This window comes from Micromys minutus, assembly GCF_963924665.1.
Source record: "Micromys minutus genome assembly, chromosome: 21".
NCBI lineage: Eukaryota > Metazoa > Chordata > Mammalia > Rodentia > Muridae > Micromys > Micromys minutus.
This window is the reverse complement of record NC_137956.1, coordinates 36332804-36353335: the sequence shown is the minus strand read 5'-3', so window position 1 is coordinate 36353335 and position 20532 is coordinate 36332804. Positions and strand designations below refer to the sequence as shown.

Below are 20532 nucleotides of genomic sequence, written 5' to 3'. Positions count from 1 at the left end.
ATATAATATAGCTTTATAACATTTTTCTGATTAGATAATTTTTCAATAATAGTATGTGCTTATTATAGAAAATTGAACAGTAAGTTACAAATTGAACTATTAGAAATCTAATCCAAACACTTAAAAATTATGTGCCCACTTAGCACATTAGCATGATAAGTAATTTTACAATATGTTTTTAACAGAAACATAGTTTGTACTTTATATATTTAGAAGCATGAGTCATTTTGTGTAATTTCTGAAATTATAAGTTACTACTAGAGACTATATGCCTTTAATGACTATACCATATTTTGTGTGGCTTCATACTGTGCATGAATGTATAAACACTTATATATGCATTTATGTAACTATTTTCTTATGATTTAGCATATGTATTTTACGGTGAATTATATTTTAATGATAACAGTAACAACCAGGAATGCAGGTATTATACATATCTTATTTATATACTTACATTTTTTAAACATTTAGTGGACTATTTAGCACAAGTCTTGATTTTTAGAATGAGTGAGGAACTAACGCTGTTCCAGGTCTGTTATTTCTAGGGTTTTGACAAACGGGTATTTACTTTGCCCACCATTAGTTTTATGCAGACCTGTCCTGTTGCTCTATGATGCCCTCGGTGTTTTCACTAACTTGTTCTTTGCTTTAAGAATGTAATTGGATGATCACGGGTTTTTTTTCTTTGAGTTTGTTCATATAGTGGATTATGTTGATGGATGGATTTCTGTGTTTTGAACCATCCCTGCTCCCTGGGATGAAGCCTACTTGATCATGATGGATGATCATTTTGATGTGTTCTTGGATTCTGTTTATTGAGTATTTTTTGCATTGATATTTATAAGAGATATTGGTCTGAAGTTTTTTTTTTTTTTTTTTTTTTTTTTTTTTTTTTTTTTGGTTTGTTCTTAGTGTGGTTTAGGTATAAGTGTAATTGTAGCTTTATAGAAGGAATTGGGTACTGTTCCTTCTGTTACTATTTTGTGGAATACTTTGAATTATTGGTATTAGGTCTTCTATGAAGGTCTAATAGAATTCTTCACTAAACCCATCTGGTCCTGGGATTTTTTTGGTTGGGAGACTTTTGATGACTGCTTCTATTTCTTTAGGGGTTATGGGACTGTTTAGATGGTTTATGTGATTCTGATTTGACTTTGGTATTTGGTATCTGTCTAGAAAATTGTCCATTTCATCTAGATTTTCCAGTTTTGTTGCATATAGGCTTTTGTAGTAGGATCTGATGATTTATTGAATTGAATTCCTCAACTGAGGAATATCAAATGGCTGAGAAGCACCCAAAGAAATGTTCAACATCCCTAACATCAGGGAAATGCAAATCAAAACAACCCTGAGATTCTACCTCACACCAGTCAGAATGGCTAAGATCAAAAACTCAGATGACAGCAGATGCTAGCGAGGATGTGGGGAAAGAGGAACACTCCTCCACTGTTGGTGGGATTGTAAACTGATACAACCACTCTGCAAATCAGTCTGGAGGTTCCTCAGATAATTGCACATAGTACTACCTGAAGACCCAGCTATACCACTCCTGGGCATATACCCAAAAGATGCTCTAACATACAAGGACACATGTTCCACTATGTTTATAGCAGCCTTATTTATTTATAATAGCCAGAAACTTAAAAGAACCCAGATGTTTTTCAACAGAGGAATGGATACAGAAATTGTGGTACATTTATACAATGGAGTACTACTCAGTCATTAAAAATAATGACTTTATGAAATTCTTAGGCAAATAAATGGAACTAGAAAATATCATCTTGAGTGAGGTAACCCAGTCACAACACACACACACACACACACACACACACACACACAAACAACATGGTATGTACTCACTGATAAGTGGATATTAGCCCAAAGTTTGGATTACCCAAGATACAATTCATAGACCACATGAAGCTCAAGAAGAAGGAAAATCAAAGTGCAGATGCTTCAGTCCTTCTTAGAAGGGGGAACAAAAATATTCACAAGAGGAAATACGGAGACAAAGTTTGAAGCAGAGACTGAAGCAAAGGCCATTCAGAGACTGCCCCACCTGGAGATCCAGCCCAAATACAGCCAGCAAACCCAGCCAATATTGCTGATGCCAAGAAGTGCATGCTGACAGAAGCCTGATATAGCTGTCTCCTGAGAGGCTCTGCCAGAGCATGACATACAGAGTCGGATGCTCACAGCCAACCATTGAACTGAGAATGGGATCCCCAAAGGAGGAGTTAGAGAAAGTATTGAGGAGCTGAAGAGGTTTGCAACCTCATAAGAATAACAATACCAACCAACCAGAGCTCTCAGGGATTAAAACCACTATTCAAAGAGTACACATGGATGGACCCATGGCTCCAGCTACATATGTAGCAGAGGAAGGCTTTGTTGGGCATCACTGGGCGGAGAAGCTCTTGGTCCTTCCAAGGCTTGATGCCCTAGTGTAGGGGAATGTCAGGGTGGGGAGGCAGGAAGGGGGTGGGTGGGTCAGGGAGCACCCTTATAGAAGCAGGGGGAGGGGGATGGATTGGGGGTTTATAAAGGGGAAACTGGGAAATGGATAACATATGAAATATAAATAAAATATATCCAATTAAAAAAAGAATTTAATGGGTTTGAAATTATATCGCAAATAGCCTTTTCAGGCTGGCTCTTTAGACTAAGCAATCTACACTTATTATTACACCATGACCTTTTCTGGATTGATTGCTTGGTCACTGTGACTTGTACTTGAATTCATGACTGACACTTTTGAAGGGCATCTTGGTTACTTCATGTCTTAGAGCCGTTGAGAGTGGGATACATTGGTGTATCTTGGCTGTAAGATTGGATACATTGGCTGTAACTTAGGGCATTATCTGATATATAGGTCTGAACATATTCTAGTGCTTTAAAAACAAATGTGTGTGGTGATATGTACCTCATGTACAAGACCAAGTGGTCATTACCAATTTGGTTTCTTATGGATCTGCTTGGTCTGAAAGTGACCGCTTCTATATTTGAGATGAAATTAAAAGCTTTAAAAAAATGTTAAAATCTTGAGTAATAGATATATTTATTACAAATCAGTAAATATGTTAGTATATAAAGGAGTGCATCTTCAGTCAGACAGACCTTTTTATTTGGCCATCTAGAATAGTTGCAGAGAAGTGTCTTGCCAAGTTTGATTATAAATTATGTGGAACAAAGGCACAGGGCAGAGCATTAGTCCTCACCATCAGGTTTTATTTGAACTTAGGTTGACATTTCAGTACAGTGCATGCTTCACAATTGATTTCTGAATACCTAGATGTCAACATATTCAGGTACAAGTATGTTTTGAATATATTTGTAGCTTAACTTTTTTAAAAGATACATATAAATGTTAACGGGGGTCTACCAGGTATGACTACTCAGACACAATTTATAGCTAGCTGGGACTGTACTCAGGTGTCCATGACCTAAGTGTAGCATCATGTGTTTATGGCAAGGGGATTTTAAAGGCAAAAGACATGTCCTCTTATTTTTCTTGGCAGCTGAAGGGGAAGGTTTTGCAGAAGCAGGCAGTTCAACAGAAGCTAAGATGACTTAGCTGGGGCATCTTGACCTTGGGATCCTAGAATAGAGTTAGATAATTTTTCATGGGAATCTCCATGAAGGGACCACATTTTAGTGAAACCCAAAATGGCCTTTGCCAGAATACAAGATGGAGGAACCTGTGCACTATCTGAATAGAGGTTGAACTTTATTCTTAATTGAAAAATTGTTTCCTAATATGTGTCATGTGATTCCTAGACCCATAGGACTTTGGGCATAATCAATAATGAATGCTGGAGTTCAACGGAATCTTTTCTTGGTTTCAGACTTTACAAACAGGAAGCAGAAGTAGTGTGCATGACATCACTGAGGTCCACTCAGTTGTTTATGTATCAGCATACATCTCAAGAGCACTGCAGGTGTTTTTGCTGTCATGGAGAGCATGACTTCCAAAGAAAAGTGAAGGAGGGCCAAGATGGGAGGGCATGGGATGTGAGTTCTCACATTTGCTTAAATGTCAGAAAATATCTGTTCAATGAGAGGGTGGAGCTTTAAGAATAAACTCAAGCAGGTGAGTCGTGATTGTAAGTTCATCTGCAGTAAAATATTAGGGTTGGTTCTGGACACAGGTGGATGGCAGGGATGGAGTGTTTTCTTTGGCATAGGAAATAAAGTTGTCTACTGAGAGCAAGACTGGAAGAGGGGTTGGACCAGAGAAGTGATGAGAGAAATATAACAAGAAATAAGCCTCCAGGACTTTAGAGAAGAGTGTGTAGTGTGGGTGTAAGAAAACGGAATGACTTTTTAGGTACTGGAAAGATTGACCATGATGCTAAAATTCAGATGTTTGGGAAATGAGAGGTTGAGAGATTCAGAACATGAATGCCTACGTTTAGTGAGAAGTATGAACTCATGTGACATTTACAACTGTGATTCTGTGAAGAATAGGCTCATGCCAATCAGCTCCTCTTCTTCACTCCCCCGCTGGTACTGTGTTAGAGAGCTCTAAGTGCTGGCAGTGCTGACTAGACAACGGATTGTTGGATAAAACAAGGCGAGCCCTAAGGACACAGACACAGTGCTCTGGCTGGCATTAGGGCACAGAGGACGATTGCATAGATGATCATGAGAAAAGTTTAATTCCGGTGGAGAAACTTTATCATTAAGCAGCTTTGAATTTCAGTTGAAGAGAGGCTTGTGAATTCTTCCAAATCAAGAAGGAGCACCTACATGACACTGTAAAATGACTCTTCAGATGTTGGGAGGCAGACGTTCTCTGAGGTAGACCATAGAGAAAAGCCTGTTGTACACCAGTTGTGAGAACACAGATAAAGAAAAAAATTCCCCCCTTTTTTATTTCTGAAATACTCCGAGAATAAAGCTGTTTTCTCTTCGTAGTCTTACCCATATTCTATAAATAAGGTTATTACTTTGTTTTTATATTTGATTAACATATCCTTTTCATTGGTAAAGGTTAAATCCCTGCTTGAGGTGGATGTTGTCACATATATGACATTGATTAATTTCGGTCTTTGTGCCAAATTAAGTTGTTAAAAATGCTATTACTTAGAAATGCTACTACTTGTTAACACTGGGGATTTTTTAATGTATTTGTGTTTTAACAGGTTGCAGTATTTTACAGAGCAAGCCCAAGACACAAGATGAAAATTATTAAGGTGGGTGTCTGAAAACCAAATTATCTTAAATTCACTATACAGAATCTTTTAGCATGTCTTTTGTTTATTACAAAGAGTATTGATAGAATATCAAAATTCAAAGTATTGTGAGACAGAAGTTTTTATTATGGAAGAGCTTGGCAGAGAAACAGTTTAGTTGTCATAGGGAGTTACAGAAGGAAGCTATAAAGTATTTTCCAGTACAGCTTCTATAAACAGTGTAAAAGTGTAGGGATCCCCATAGCTAAATCATCCCAGTATGAATAGTCATACTTAGATACTGTAAACAAAGGTAAGAAAAGTATTTTATGAGAGTGAACAGTGTAATAAGGCTTATTATTCCTATGAGTTTTTTAACAAAGCTGTGTTTTAGAAGTGTATCATTAAGTAACTCTTCATTATGTGGAATGTTCTGCAAATAAATGAGCTGTGTGTTACACACCAATGACATGCGTCAACAGGCACTTAGGAAGGTTTCAGTTTTGTCTGCTGTCTTACATAATGCCTCTTGGCCTGGGTGTTGTTGTGTACTGTTTATATAACAACTTACATTGATAAGTTTATATAACAACTACAGTTGATAAGCAGGTTTAATTATAGTAGCTAGTCTTTGTAGAGATGAGAGCTTCTGAGTTTAGGGGCTGTTGACATTTTAGGGTGGGTTATTTGTAGCTAGGGGTGACAGGTTTCTGAGTAAATTATAATGTTTAGCTTCGTCCTTAGATCCTATCCAGTAGATGCCAGTGCCATCTTACAACGGTACCCCTAGTTACATAAACCATCGTATAGTTGACTGTCACTTTTCAGATACTCAGTTCTCTCAGACGGAAATACCGGTAGCCATATTTTGTAAGTGTTTTTTTAAATAAAGACTTTCATGTATTGAACTTGACTGAAAAATAAGGTGGTATATTTTTTTAATCTTACTTAAATTTGTGAGAGAAGGTTGATAATACCTCTTGATCTGATTTTGGGAATCAGAATAATTCTTCCTGCCCTATGTCTCTTCTTCCTGTGTCTCTTTAGTCTCTACAGAAGAATGGGTCAGTTGTAGCCATGACCGGCGATGGGGTAAATGATGCAGTTGCTCTGAAGGCTGCAGACATTGGCGTTGCAATGGGCCAAACCGGCACAGATGTTTGCAAAGAGGCTGCGGACATGATCTTGGTGGATGATGATTTCCAAACTATAATGTAAGACATTTGTTTTTCTCTCCTTCATACATCTTGTCTTCAGACAATTCAACTCGAAAAGAATTGGCAGTATATGACAGATTAAAACTTTTTTTTTGGATAATTTTATTTTTTGTCATTCAAGAGAAAATTATTTGGTAAATGGAACAGACATAATAAATGACAAGTCTGTTCACTTATGAAATATTTAGGGACTGCTGGCCAGTTGTCACATTTTTCTGGGCATATAATAATGGTACAAGAGTGACTCTTGCTCCAGAGTCTTTATTGTAGTTAAATTGAAGTTACAGGAGACATTATGTAGCATTAAAAGTTGAGCGCACATTCATGTGAATTTCTCATGTTAGTGAGTGTTCTTATTGCCCTTATTTCATGATGTAGCCTCTTAGCTCTGAACGCCTTTGCTACTCAGTGTAATGCTGGTGGTGGTCTGTGCTTCTCACTTTCCATAACTGTGACTGACCCGCGCTTCACCCCTTGCGGTGATAAATTGTAATCACGAGTCCCGCAAACTGCATCAATCCATGTGGAATGTAAGACTTCACATTTGCCAACTTTTTGCAAGAAGTATTTTTTCTCCCATTCTTGAAGCTATTGAAAAATCCCAGAGGGTGTAGTTATTTTATGAGTGCACCTTTTCCTAGGCTCAGCCAAATGAATGCAAGAATTTCTTCAGTAAATTTTGTAAACCACATTTTTGAATTCTTCACAGTGTATTAATGTAATAGTTATGTAGGACAGTAAATAAACTCCTTAACTCTTACATAACTCATTGCCATTTAATTTTTGATAATGTTTTAATTTAACCTACTGAGAAATATAAGCTATGAAGAATATAGAATGTCATTGTTTTACTATTAGAAATGTGTAATATTATTTTGTGTGGAGAGAGATACATGGTTTTTATGTTGAGTATTTTTAATTACATGTATGAGTGCACATGCTTGTGCAAGCACTTGCAGAGACCAGAGTTGGCAGTGCCTCTCAAGCTGGCATTAGAGATGTTGTGAGCCACTTGATGTGTGCGTGGACTAGAACAGTTTTTCTGTTTTAGAGCAGTGTGCCCTCTCAGTGCTGAGCCAGCACTTCAGCCCTGTCAGGGCTTTTGTTTTTTAAGAGAATTTGAATATTATATAATGGGAATAGTTTAAATAGAGCTCAATTCTCTGTTTAATTAAAATATTTTAATGTTTTTTATTCTTACCTAACAATAAACATTTTTAAAGTACTAATTGTTATTTGATTGGAAACTTAGTTTCAAAATGTCTCAGCATATTTTATTGATATTCTTTATTTCTTTTAAATTTCAGGTCTGCAATAGAAGAGGGTAAAGGCATTTATAATAACATTAAAAATTTTGTTAGATTTCAACTGAGCACGTAAGTCCCCGAGTCTTCTAGAGAAATTATTTGAACAGTAAAATTATGACCTGTATTTTTGAAAAGCTTATTAGTAGTTTTCTAAAAGGTCAAAAAGCTATTAACATACTGTTTAGGTCATACTAGATATTACCAATCATGTAGGGATGATTTAAAATATGTAATGGGAAATGTATAAACAGGAGGTAGATACTTTGCTGTTCTGTATAAGTGACTAGGGCTTTGTTTTGATATTTGAACTCTCATGGTTACTGAGGGGTACCAGCATAGACTTTTGGGATCTATTTTCTTGGTTATCTTTTTCTCAAACTAGGATAGACTTTCTATAGCCAAAAAGCTGTTAAATATTTTTGAAAGTATTATTTTGTAGGTTTAAAAATCTTTCATCTGGGCTTGGTGGCACATGTCTGTAATCCCAGTGTTCTAGAAGACTGAGGCAGAATTCCAGAGGCCCAGTCTGTATTACTTAGAGAGAGCCTCTGTCAGAATTAGGTCTTAGCTACTTTTGTTGTTGTTACCTAAGCATAAAAACAAAACAAAACAAAAAAACCTTTGTTTTCAAAATACTCTTAGCTGACTAATCAGGGTGACTTTCATTTTTGATCCCAACACCTGGGAGACTGAGTAGATTGTTGAGCCAACCCAGTCTACATTAGGGAGACCTGGGTTGCAGCATTAGACTCATTTAAAAAAAAAAAAAAAAACACCCAAATTGTTAGCTTCTTAACAAAGTATGATTGAAGTATAGGTCAGTTGAATTAATAGTATTACTTTAAATATGGAAAACAATTATTTTCTTTTGTGTGTGTTTGTAGTGAATGTGTTTATTTTGTGCACATATGTATGTGCTTGTATGCAGAGCTCAGGTATTGACATTGGATGTTTTTCTTGGTCATCTCCTATCTTAAGTTTTGATAACATGTCCTCACTGAACCTGGGGCTCACTGATTAGCCCAACTGGCTATCCCGTTAGTTGCAGGGAGCTTCCTGTTTCTATCTCTCTAGCACTGGGATTACAGGCATTTACTGGTGCCCTAACTTTTCACTTTGTTTTCAGGATCTAAACTTAGGTTGCATGCTTCCTCAGCAAGTATTTCATCAACTGAGCTGGCCCCAGCCCTAGTAACATGAGATCTAAGTGCTAGTAAGTGTCATTACGCTAATTTTTAAATGACTCTTTTTCAACAGGAGTATAGCAGCATTAACTTTAATCTCATTGGCTACGTTAATGAACTTTCCTAACCCTCTCAATGCAATGCAGATTTTGTGGATCAATATTATAATGGATGGACCTCCTGCTCAGAGGTAAGTGTGCATTCGGAATTGAGAAGACAAGGCAGGTGTGAATAAGACATTTCAAACCTTCATGACCTTCCAGCAACATGCTTCTTAGACATTGTCATGTGTTTAAGAAGCATGTTACTAGAAATATATCATTTTTATTATAAGCATGTTGCTAATAATATATCATTTATTCTTTTTGGCTGTCCAGTCATTCACTGTGGCTCTGATCCTTTACACTCCGTGAGGTGCCAACTTTTGGATAAGAACAATCTCCGTTCTTGTGTTTAGGGCACAAGCTGCCTTCTAAGAACTGCATGTAATGGAGAAGTTTCCTGCAGTCAGTTTGAACACAATAATAAACTCAGTCACCTAATGAATTTGTGTTGCACTAGGGAAGAAGTCCAAGGTGCCTCCCTTACCCTGCTCAGTTACTGTTGTTTAACCAAGAGTGAAACAACATTGCCAATTGTCTGCTTCACTTTCCTGTGTCTTCTGTTTTTTTGTGATGTTTGCCTGCCTGCCTGCCTGCCTGAAGGCTGTGTTGTGTCCCTGTCTCTGTGTTTCTGTTTTCTGTGTCTGTTCCCAATAAAGGGCTTCTTCATTGAATAGCACAGAACGCATCACACATGGAAGGAATGAGGGATACTAGAGCTGTCTTAACCAGAGCTTTACCTGGAATTAGGCCACTGACTTGGCTGACTCAGTAAACAAACACCACCTTTAGCACTCACAGATGCCCACTTTATAAGGCCACTTCTGGTCTATTTGCTGTTTCCACAAATGGTTATAATGAACCATGAATAGCACATGAAAACACATATGTAAGACACTGGGTCAGGGGCATGGAAAAGTAGGTAAATAAGCTATGCATTATAGCTTATGCTATGGAAGTTGATTACATGAGAAATCCAAGGCAAGATTGATTGGTTTTGTTGTTCTCTTAAAACACAGGTTACATATGCTGAATGTCTACCAGGACCCCAGTTGTAAGTCCCTGACTGAGTTCTAGCAAAAGTTCTAGTCTCTTAGTATGTAAGAGATGTGTTCATAATACTGAGTCAACGCCATCTCCGAGTTCAGTTTCATATCTGAGTCCTGTTTAAGAGCCTCGGTAAAATACTCATTCAAAGTGTTCAGTGTCTCTTTGATTTTTTTTTTTTTTTTTTTGAATGATATGTCTTTGAATGATATGTCATGCCATCACAGCAAATCTCTTAATCAGAGACATCCTAGCATAAAATGTATCTTTTCATGGTAGGTTATGGACTTTAAAAATCAATTTGTATGTAAATGAAATTGGATTTTTTTGAAAGTTGGCTAGCAAGTTCTCGTCTTACCTTGCCAAATGCATAATTGTAAACGTTTGCACAGCGGCAGATGAGTCGTCTCCCTTGCCCTTGCTTCTTCCTGCCTTCCTCTCCTCTTTGTGACTCGCTTCCTTCTTCCTCTTAGTTGGTACTAGAGACATATGCCAGCATGTCCAGCCACTGTGATTTTCAAGTAAACATAGGTAGTGATTTCTTTGTGATCCAACATCTTGTTTTCAAAAGAAAGCATTTCATTTCCTAGGGAATCGATGCTAGTTAGGGTGTGTAAAGAACGTTTCTAAGTACTTTGTTCTTTTTTGTTTCAAAGCCTTGGAGTAGAGCCTGTGGATAAAGATGTTATTCGAAAACCACCTCGAAACTGGAAGGACAGCATTTTGACAAAAAACTTGATACTTAAAATACTTGTTTCATCAATAATCATTGTTTGTGGGACTTTGTTTGTCTTCTGGAGAGAGGTATATTCACTGGGTAAACTGTTGTGTTCCCGTGCATGTGTGTAGTTGATGTGTTGTACAGATGATTGACAAGTGAATCACCCTCTGAGTGAAAAGCACAGGCTAGGAGAATGATTTCAGGTCATTAAGTATTTAGTCAAGTATCACGTGCATGGAAATTTGGGGAGAATAAGAAAATCTAAGTCCCTGCATAGCAGTGTCTAATGAGAATTTTTTTCAACTTTCATGTAGACTGTATTTGTTCACTAGGTGGTCTGTAGAAAATTCAGATAGGTTTCATGTTTAGAATGAAGCTATTCATTTTTAAAAGCATGCAGTGTTTATCCATTTTATTCAGCCACCAAGAAACAAACAAGTCATTTTGTCCTTCTTGGCAGCTTCGAGACAATGTGATAACACCCCGAGACACAACAATGACTTTCACTTGCTTTGTGTTTTTTGACATGTTCAACGCGCTGAGTTCCAGATCGCAGGTATGCTCCAGTGGTTTCACTTAATGACTGCTTTGAGAAGAGCAACCTTTCATAGGAAGCAGACGGAAAGTTTGGATATTTTAGCTTTGATTTTGTAGCCACAGATTACAGTGCCATATTTTTCTATAAAGATGTGTCATGGTCAATAATAAATAAAGATGGGTCATTTGCTATTAGATGGTGCCCAGTCTTCAATTATTAGCTATAGAATATATTTAGATTATCATAGGATAAACTTCATGGGGCTGTAAACATGATATTCGTCTCATTTGAGAACGCCCTGTGAAAGGGACAGTGTGTTCCTTGTCCTATCTGTCATGGATCAACGTCTAGGAGTTTTACATCATGTCCACTAAGCTATGTTTGCATTTTCTTGTTAGAAAATAATGTGCTAGCATCAGAACCTGGGCTACATTCTGAGAGCATAGTGCCTTTGAAAACTGGTTCCGTTTGCATGGCTATTTGGTGTAGTTTCAAAGTGCTTTGTGGACTCTGGCTTTTCTTTGGCACTTAGAAGCTTTTTTTCCTTTGGAGGCCTTTGAGTCCTTAAACTGTTGGTATTTATCACACTAGAGCTTTTCAAGTACGCCGATTTATCACGAGACTACTTTAGAAGCTAGTACTTGAGTTTCTTTTATGAAAGGCAGTTTTACCTTTTTTTTTTTTTTTTTTTTTTTTATACACACAGTTACGTGTATTTGTTGAGTAGAAGTTTTGGGTTGTATACCTTAGTGAATGGATAGAAAAGATTTCAAAAAATATAATGAAATTTATTAATGCTTTGGGAGTACTTGGGAGCACTGTCCTTTTTAATGGCCTATTTCTATGACACCCTGACCAAGGTAGCTCTTAGAGAACAGCAGTTGGGGCCAGTTTGCAATTTCAATCTTAGTCCATTATCATCATAACAGAACATGGTGGAAGGTAGACATAATCCTGGAGAACTAGCTGAGGCTATATTCTAATCCACAGAGGGAGGGAGGGAGGGAGTATGAGAGAAAAAGGACCCACCCCCAGTGACAGGATCCTTCCAACAAGGCCATACCTCCTACTTCTTCTCAGATAGTCCACTCCAAAAGTGGTGACTAAGCATTCAAACAGATGAGCCTCTGGGGCCATTTTTACTTAAAGCACCACGAGCACTAAAGTGCCCTTCTTATGGGCTCATTGTTGTAATTGATTCTTCTTAGAAAATGCCCTTCTTTCTTTTCTTTTGCTTTTTTTTTTGAGATGGCCTCTGCAGCTTTGAACTTGAGCTCCTCCCATATAGCTCCCCGAGAACTGAGATTACAAGCATGAGCCACTATAGTGCACTGAGCAACCCTTCTTTCAGTGTGTGTGCGTGTGTGTGTGTGTGTGTGTGTGTGTGTGTGTGTGTGTGGTGTATGAGTGTGTGAAAGGATATGTGTGCCTGTGCATGCACTCTTGGAGGGGTGGATATCTGTCTTTCAATTCTAAGTTTCAGCTTACTTTTGAGTCTTTCATTGAACCTGAAACTCATAGATTAGCAAGATTGGCTGGGCAGCGAGCCCCGAATCTTCTGAGATTACAGCCAGTCCTGTAGCTCTTGGCTTTTCTTGTTGGTGTTGGGAATCTAAACTCCCCAGCCTACAATTATTTTCCTTTACTAAAATATGATTACATCATTTCCCCCTTTCTGTTCCTCCCTGTAGACCCATGTGCCCTTCCTCCAGTCCTGCATATCTTCCCTTTCAGATTGATGGCCTCTTTTAACTAGTTATTGTTATGTACATATATAAACATAGAAATATATAAGTATAACCTGTTGTATTTAATTTCCTACTGTTTGAGAATCTCTTATATATGTGTAATGTGTTTTGGTGAAATCTACCTCTCATTGTTTCCTCTCCAAATCCTCCTTTATTGTTCCCTTTCCACACTTCATTTGCGCTCTCTCTCTCTCTCTCTCTCAAAAAAAAAAAACTCACAGAGTCTACATAGTGTTGCTCATGATCATGGCTGGAGGACATTCTTGCTTGAGCATGGGCCAATCCTGGGAAGAAACCGTACTCTCTTCCCCAGCAGCCGTCTGCTGTCAGTAGCTTCCCATCTAGGCTTGGGACCTCATGACCCATTCTGTCCAACTGAGGTTTAGCTGGCTGGTTCTTGTACAGGTCTTGTGCATGCAGTCAGTTGCTTATAAGTGCATATGTGCAACATCCCTGATGTGTGCAGCAGCCCCATCGTATCAGCAAATGCAGTTTTGCTACATGTGTTCACTACTTTTGGCTCTCATAATTTCTTTGATAAATAAAATTAGAATTTATTCTTGGTGTATATGGACTTTACAAAACTAATAAGGTTAAGACATTTTGTGTATTCAGTATATTTGTAGTATTCAGTGATACTGATTATTTAAAGTTGAACCAAGTGGAATCGTGGTGCCATTTCTGTGACTACGGAGAATGATTTGAACTCTCTGTTTTGCCAACAGACCAAGTCTGTGTTTGAGATCGGACTCTGCAGCAATAAGATGTTTTGCTATGCAGTTCTTGGATCCATCATGGGACAGTTGCTCGTTATTTACTTCCCTCCTCTTCAGAAGGTTTTTCAGACCGAGAGCCTAAGTATACTGGGTAAGGAAAATGCTGTGTTATGTTTTCATATCAGGACGTTCGGACCTCCCCACCCTGTCTTAGCTCTGTGACTGAGTTTATTTGAGATTTATCTTTCATATGCATTCTTAAAGTGTTGTTGTTAGTGTGAGTTTGTATGTGTCTACTGTGCCACAGTTCATGTACAGAGGTCTGGACAACTGTCAGAGTTGCTTTTCATCTTCACTGTGGGTTCTGGGATTGGGCTTGAATAGTCCCAACAAGGCTGTCATCTTGGAGCCATCTTGCTTTTCCCCCATTTTAACATTTTTAATGTTGGGGAATGATCTCTACCTCCTGAAATACTTGTGAAACAATGTATTCTAAGGTGTAAGCTGTTACTATATATTTCAAAGACTTGTAAAACTTGTTTTATTTTCTCTTACAGATCTGTTGTTTCTTTTGGGTCTTACCTCTTCAGTGTGCATTGTGTCTGAAATTATAAAGAAGGTTGAAAGGAGCAGGGAAAAGATCCAGAAGAATGCTAGTTCAACATCATCGTCTTTTCTTGAAGTATGATGCATATTGCATTTTTTTTTTAATTTGCAAACTAGGAATTGCAGTCTGAGAATCATTTAGAAGGGCAAGTTCAAGAGGATAATGAAGATTTGAGGACTTTTAAAATTTCCATTGACTAAAAATGACCATTAATGTTAAAGACTTGATTTGAACCTTGTTGGTAGTCCCAAATGAAATTATGCAACTTTGAATAACACATTCCTTGATTTGAATTGGCTTTTGCAATTGATTGGAACTTCAACATATGGGCAAGTACTGAATTAAAAATTACAAAAGGCAAACCTAAACCACCTTCTGCACTTAAAGAGTTCTAATGTACAAATACACTATCTGTCTTAGATGGATATAAATATTCTTTTTTATTTTTAAATATTGTACTATTTATGGTTGTGGGGCTTTCTTACTAATACACTCAATAAATAAACTCAGTCATTTCATAGGCATTCTGTTTGGTTAGAAATTGCCAGGAGTGCCATATTTCAGCTACTGTTTCCTTTTTTTCTGCAATGTAAGCAAATGATACCTTGTGCTACCATTTTTATATTTCAAGTTTATTTTTATTTTTGCACAGGATGTGACCACTGTCTAATCACTGTTCTTTTCTTTCTTTTTGTGACTGAAAAGTATATATGGCAACTGAAGTAAATGTTTGCTCTTCTTAGTAAGTGTAAATGGTTGTTTTTGTTTTTGGTTTTTTGTAGTTGTTTTTTATAGAGGTCTGAGTCTTTGATCTAGCAGAATTAGTTCAGAGCTGTTCTGGGCATTACAGTTAGAGTAACTGTACTTAACAGTCACAGAGTCAAAGACAATTAAGGCTGGGTTGGAATTTAAAACAGATTATATTAACATGTCCTTGTTTAGTTTAATACAGTTCTACTTTGTTAGTATCATCTTGTCATTTCTTCTTTATAAATCAGACACTTCAGCTAAATAATTGACCTTTATTATTGTTTTATATTTGTATTTTTAAGTCTATTTCTTAGAGAGTATAGACTAGTATACTTACAAAATAAAAACGTCCCAAACTCAGAGAGATAGCATGTGAACCATGGTGTACATCGGAAGATCCTGTGCTGGCCCTGCTCCTCCGAACCCTCTAGGCATTGCTTTGGCCTAGATTGTAGCACAGCCCGGAGCCTGTCCCTTCTACCATTTGTTGTGCTGTTTTCTTCATTCGGTGTGCTTGGGAAATAGATGGGTTTGCCTTGTGTAATGCCATCAGTTTTTATAAGAGCTTGACTAAATAAAGGTAAGTGTGGCGTCTTGTATTTCATAAACTGTCAGAATTCACTGTTCCTAAGCTTGTTTGGTACCCTGGGGAATGTTAACACTGATGCGCTGTCCTTGAGTCTGTACTACTGAAGCATGAGCATAAGGAGCCAGGATGTTTGCACTGTTGTGACTCTTTCAGGCTCAACTGTCAATGTACATTGTTCTGTCTGATTAGGTGGAACGTGAAATCATTGTCTAACCAACTCTTAGAGGTATGGTGTCTGATAGGAAAATGTTATAATGTTTTTACATTCTGTTCCAGACTTGAAAACTACATATTAAGTGCATAATCAGTCTTGTTTGTTTCACTTCAGAGGTTGACTCATGAAATGAATGTGCCTACCTTTTTACTTGGTATTGAACTATACAAATAAAATGAGTTTTTCATAAGTTCACTACTGACTTCCCCATTAGTACTGTTAATATTAAAATTATAACTGTAGATGCCGAAACTAGAGAAAGTTTTGTAGGTTTGAAAAAACATGTAATACAGATCCAGATTTCAATTTTCCAAATTTTATTAGTCCAAATTAGGATGGATCAGTTAACTGAGCTAACATCTAAGTGTTAGGTTTAACTCAGTCTCCTTGTTCTAGGACTTCTCGCTGGCTGCTCCCTTAGATTTTTTCCCCTCCCATTAGGACTGCTTCTTTAAGTTATTTGATTGAATAGGAGCTAAACATCAAAGAAGAGGTGTCCTTGAAACAAATTCACCAGTCAGGTGGACATCTCTCAGGTGCTAAAGGCTGAGCACAGCTCTGCTGGGCACCAGGACATTCTGAGGGGAAGGAACAGTGAAGTCCTACAGCCCAGGGAGCTGTTTACCACATTTCATACTCACCATACATCTGAAACAATGGCAATCCTTCTGAAATTGCCTTAAAGTTGGATCTCTCGGTGTACTATGTGAGTAAATTGAGTTTTGTTGACAACATAGCTTCTCACTGAAATGAATTGGTAAGGATAGTAACTATCCCATTTGTGAATTAATTAACATTACACTGCTTTTTCTCCTCTGTTGCCTGGTAATTTTTGTGGAGCTTGTTTGCCTCCAATGACTCATCCAAGAAGTGAGATGAACTGATTATATTTTCATTTAAATTTTATTTAGTCCCTGAGTGTATTAGGAATACAGTGACATTCTTGCCTCTCCATACTTCTTGGACAGAAAAAGCAGATGATAAAACTGTTAAAAAGCTATTTTATCAATGTTAATAGTGAACTTTGTATATTTATTTTAAAAGTATATATATTAAAATAAATACAGCACACAGTTCACTTTGGCATTTGAAAATCTTTGAAGTGGCTTTTTAGCCTAACTTCTGATCTAAATAGCAAGTGGCGTGTATACATTAACATGAGGATATAAAATACTAATCCTATTTGGTCTATGGCTGAACAGCAGATTATCCTGATGAGTTAGTTCAGTGGTTGATGTGACTGTTGACTTCAGTTAGACTCAGGTGTGATTGTCTGACTTCGGTTTGTAGTTGTCAGAGATGGTTATTGCTAATAATGGATAATGTGCTTACTTAGATAATTTCCTGTAAACGTTGTTACAGTTTTAGGTTTATAAATACATATCCTGCTCTAGGGAGCTTTTTAATTCTCACACTGGAGGCCAGTTAGAAATATGCCATCTAAAATAACAATGAATGAAGGAGAGAAATGACTTTGTGGGAGAAAGCTGCCGAAGACCCTACCTAGGACTAGTAGCATGTACCGAGTCCTTCAGTGGGGACGCTCCAGCCAGAAGGCAGTGGGCCTTTGCAGCTGGACAGTAGTGTTCACAAAGGGCTTGGTGGGAAGTAGAGGGAACATTGAAATCCACAGAATTTCTGCTGTTCAGGCTGTAGGTGTATTATGGAGAGCTAGATAGTTGGGCAGGAGATGGTGAAGGCACATGGCATGCTGGAAGGTAAGGATTTTGAGCTACTGAGACAGCAACACAAGCTGAGAATGTCTTAGTGAGACACAGGCTCATCTGAAATGAGAACCTCGTGATATCTTTGGGGTTTACAAAAAACTAATAAAGTGAGTGGGTTGGTGAGAAGGTTCAGTGGGTAAAGGGACTTGCCATGAATCCTGAAGAACAAACCACATGGTGAAGAGAGGGCTGGCTTCCACAGATGCTTTCTCACTTCCTTGCACACATAGCACCTGTGCTCACATGCATGCCCAGTACAAATAAATAAATGGGATAAAGCTCAACTGGACAGAACAGGAATCTTAAGATGTGTGACATAGTTAACAATTAGCAGATGGATACATTAAAAAGGCAGCACCAGGAACCTTGTAGTACCCTTTGCTCCAGAGCTTTCAAATGGAGTCTTTGTAAGTCCACTGACTGTTCTACACCATCGAAAGTACCATTTCTCACAATTTGTAGTTAGATTATCGTAGGTGAATGAATGAATGAATTCGTGTGTATGGATCCGAAAGCCCTATATAGCTGGTGGTGTGACGAGCAAATAGGATCACAAAGCACCGCCATGCTTTGAGATTGAATCGTGGCAGGAAGCAGAGCTTTGTCTCCTGTTACAGCCAAGGCTCCGTGGCCTCTCACACAGCGCTGCAGCACTATGTCCAGTCTTTGGGACGCTGTTCATTAACCTTAGTTTTGAAAGTTACACATTTCACCTGAAGCCCAGCAGAAAGCTTAAGATGGTGCTAGATGCCTGGAAAGGGGTACATTTGTGATGGCTCTGTTGTCAAGGGAAAACTTTGCTATTGAGGGGGAAAATATAAGATTTCATCTTCTAGAAAAATGTTAGAAATTCAAGTCCAAGTCACTTTTCACCGATAATCCTAGCCAGAAGTTAAGCAAAACAACTTTTATCGGGTGGTTTATTTTTAGTATTAGAACTCTGACAAAATGTTTGTCTTAGAAATACTTTAAAAAGTACAGCCTATTGTTTTCCTGTTGGAAAGTGGACAGTGGCATCCTGGTGCCATCTTATGGTCATAAAGTACTGTGCCTTGTCTAGTTAGCTTCTGTTTGTTATGCCTTCGAGTCATAACGTGGATGAGGCCAGTGAGCAAGGCTTATAAACATTATCCATGAGGCAGTCTGGGACAAGTTACTGTTACATAGTGAATTGTGTAGAAAATGGTGTAAGGGAAGATATGAGAAATTACAACTCACACAGGCACGTGTTCATGTGGATGTCAAAAGATTATTTTCAGCTGTCATTCCTCACTTAATCTGACAGGGTCTCTCATTGACTTAGAGCTCACTAAGAAGGCTAGACTGGCCAACTAATAAACCCAGGGCTATGTTTCTCTGCACCTTCCCATGCCTGAAATTGTAAGTGAACATAGTATGGCAGGCTTTATGTATGGGTATGCACTTTAAATGTGTGACTGCCCATGCATTTTTGTTGAGGCCACTGGTTACATTGGGGTTTCTTTGGACTAGAGGTCACTGACTAGTCCCCCAGGATCCACTTGCCTTCACCTTCTCAACACTAGGGTTAGAACTTTATACAGCCATGCCCAGCTTCCATGTGGGTACTGGGGATCCAAACTCAGGCCTTCACGCATGTGCACCATGAACTTTTCTCACTGAGCCATCTCCCCAGCTTAGATTTGTCTTTTGAAAACTTGTGGGAGTCTGGATGCTAGCAGGCCTACAGTACTTTGTCATTAGAAAGCTAGGTTTGGGGTGTTCCTGTTCCTAGATTTCAGCTCCTCCTTTGTAATGTCCACCTTTTTGGGACCAGGTAAAGAGGATATCACAAGAATGCCAGCTTTTTAAAAAAGCATGGGGATCTGGGAACTGAACAGATTCTTGGGCTTTCAGTTGAGCTGTTTCCTTAACCTAGTATCCACATTTTTTGATACAAACTCATCTGCTGACATTGTAGATAATTCAAATTACATATATTTGACCATCATTTCTAGAATGACTTCAAGATGACAACTCTTAAATTCCTGTAACAGTTCTCACATCCTTGGCCTTCTCAGCCATCTGATTATCTTGACTGCCTTTGCAGAATTCTGCCTGTAGCTGTTACAACCCTTCTTACCTCCTGGGGCCCTTTTATACCGCCTGGCATTCACCTCCTGTTCCTTGCTTTGCTCTTTCTTTTCATGTATAGGTATTTTGATCACATCTCAGTGCCAGGCAAGGCTTACCATGTTTTAATATGGGCACTAAACACCTGCAGGCACATTATTTGGAGTGTAACAATTCTATCTTAAAGGTAGTCCAGCTGAGATGGAGTTGTTGACTGTTTGCTTTTATGAACAAAGAAGAGTACATAAAGCCATTTAGGTAGTAAAGGTTTTTGCCTTCTAAAAGTATCATTAGGAATACTAAGGTTGACTTGGTTTCCTTTTTTTCCTCACCAACTGGCTCCAGAAAAGGTCAGAGATTATATTTACAGATGAATAAACTTTCAAGGTATTAGTTATTAAAAATAATTTGCAAAAATAACATCCAGTATAATTTTGCCACCACTAAATACAGAGCATAATTTTATTACAGTAAATGGCTTTCTCTCTCCAGTTTTACCCCAAGATCTAATCATCTTAACTGTCCAGGATGCCTTTTGTTACTGGAACTGCTAATTGAAGATTGACGTGTCCAAAGCCTCAGGTGAGATTTTGTTTGCTAGAATGGAATCAGAAAGAGCACATCTTGATTGAAACACAGGAAAGTAGATTCTGGAAAGACAGAACGCACCACACTCTGCTTATCTGAGGTTTCTAGTTGCTTCCCAGACCCGATTTAAAAAATCTTAAAGGCCAGTCAGACAAAGGAAATTAGGAGGAAAAGAAAGGCCAGGCCAGGCCAAAAGTCACATGTGGTAAC

General features: G+C 38.1%; 1 protein-coding gene across 5 annotated transcripts in view; it reads left to right on the top strand.

The window, feature by feature from the left end:
- Positions 1–20532, top strand: part of ATP2C1 (ATPase secretory pathway Ca2+ transporting 1) — a gene marked incomplete at its 5' end in the record, with an annotated part of 103159 nt that overhangs the window by 80120 nt on the left and 2507 nt on the right. For 4 of the 5 annotated variants that reach the window (XM_080934737.1, XM_080934741.1, XM_080934739.1 and 1 more), the window contains 9 exons: positions 5148–5198; positions 6225–6391; positions 7702–7770; positions 8959–9075; positions 10690–10837; positions 11215–11310; positions 13766–13907; positions 14314–14438; positions 20227–20316. In XM_080934737.1, the coding sequence (XP_080790863.1) occupies positions 5148–5198; positions 6225–6391; positions 7702–7770; positions 8959–9075; positions 10690–10837; positions 11215–11310; positions 13766–13907; positions 14314–14438; positions 20227–20244 (933 nt within the window). In that variant the 3' untranslated portion in view covers positions 20245–20316. Of the gene's footprint in view, positions 1–5147; positions 5199–6224; positions 6392–7701; positions 7771–8958; positions 9076–10689; positions 10838–11214; positions 11311–13765; positions 13908–14313; positions 14439–20226; positions 20414–20532 lie in introns of those variants that run through there. The other variant, XM_080934738.1, reaches the window with a different exon arrangement.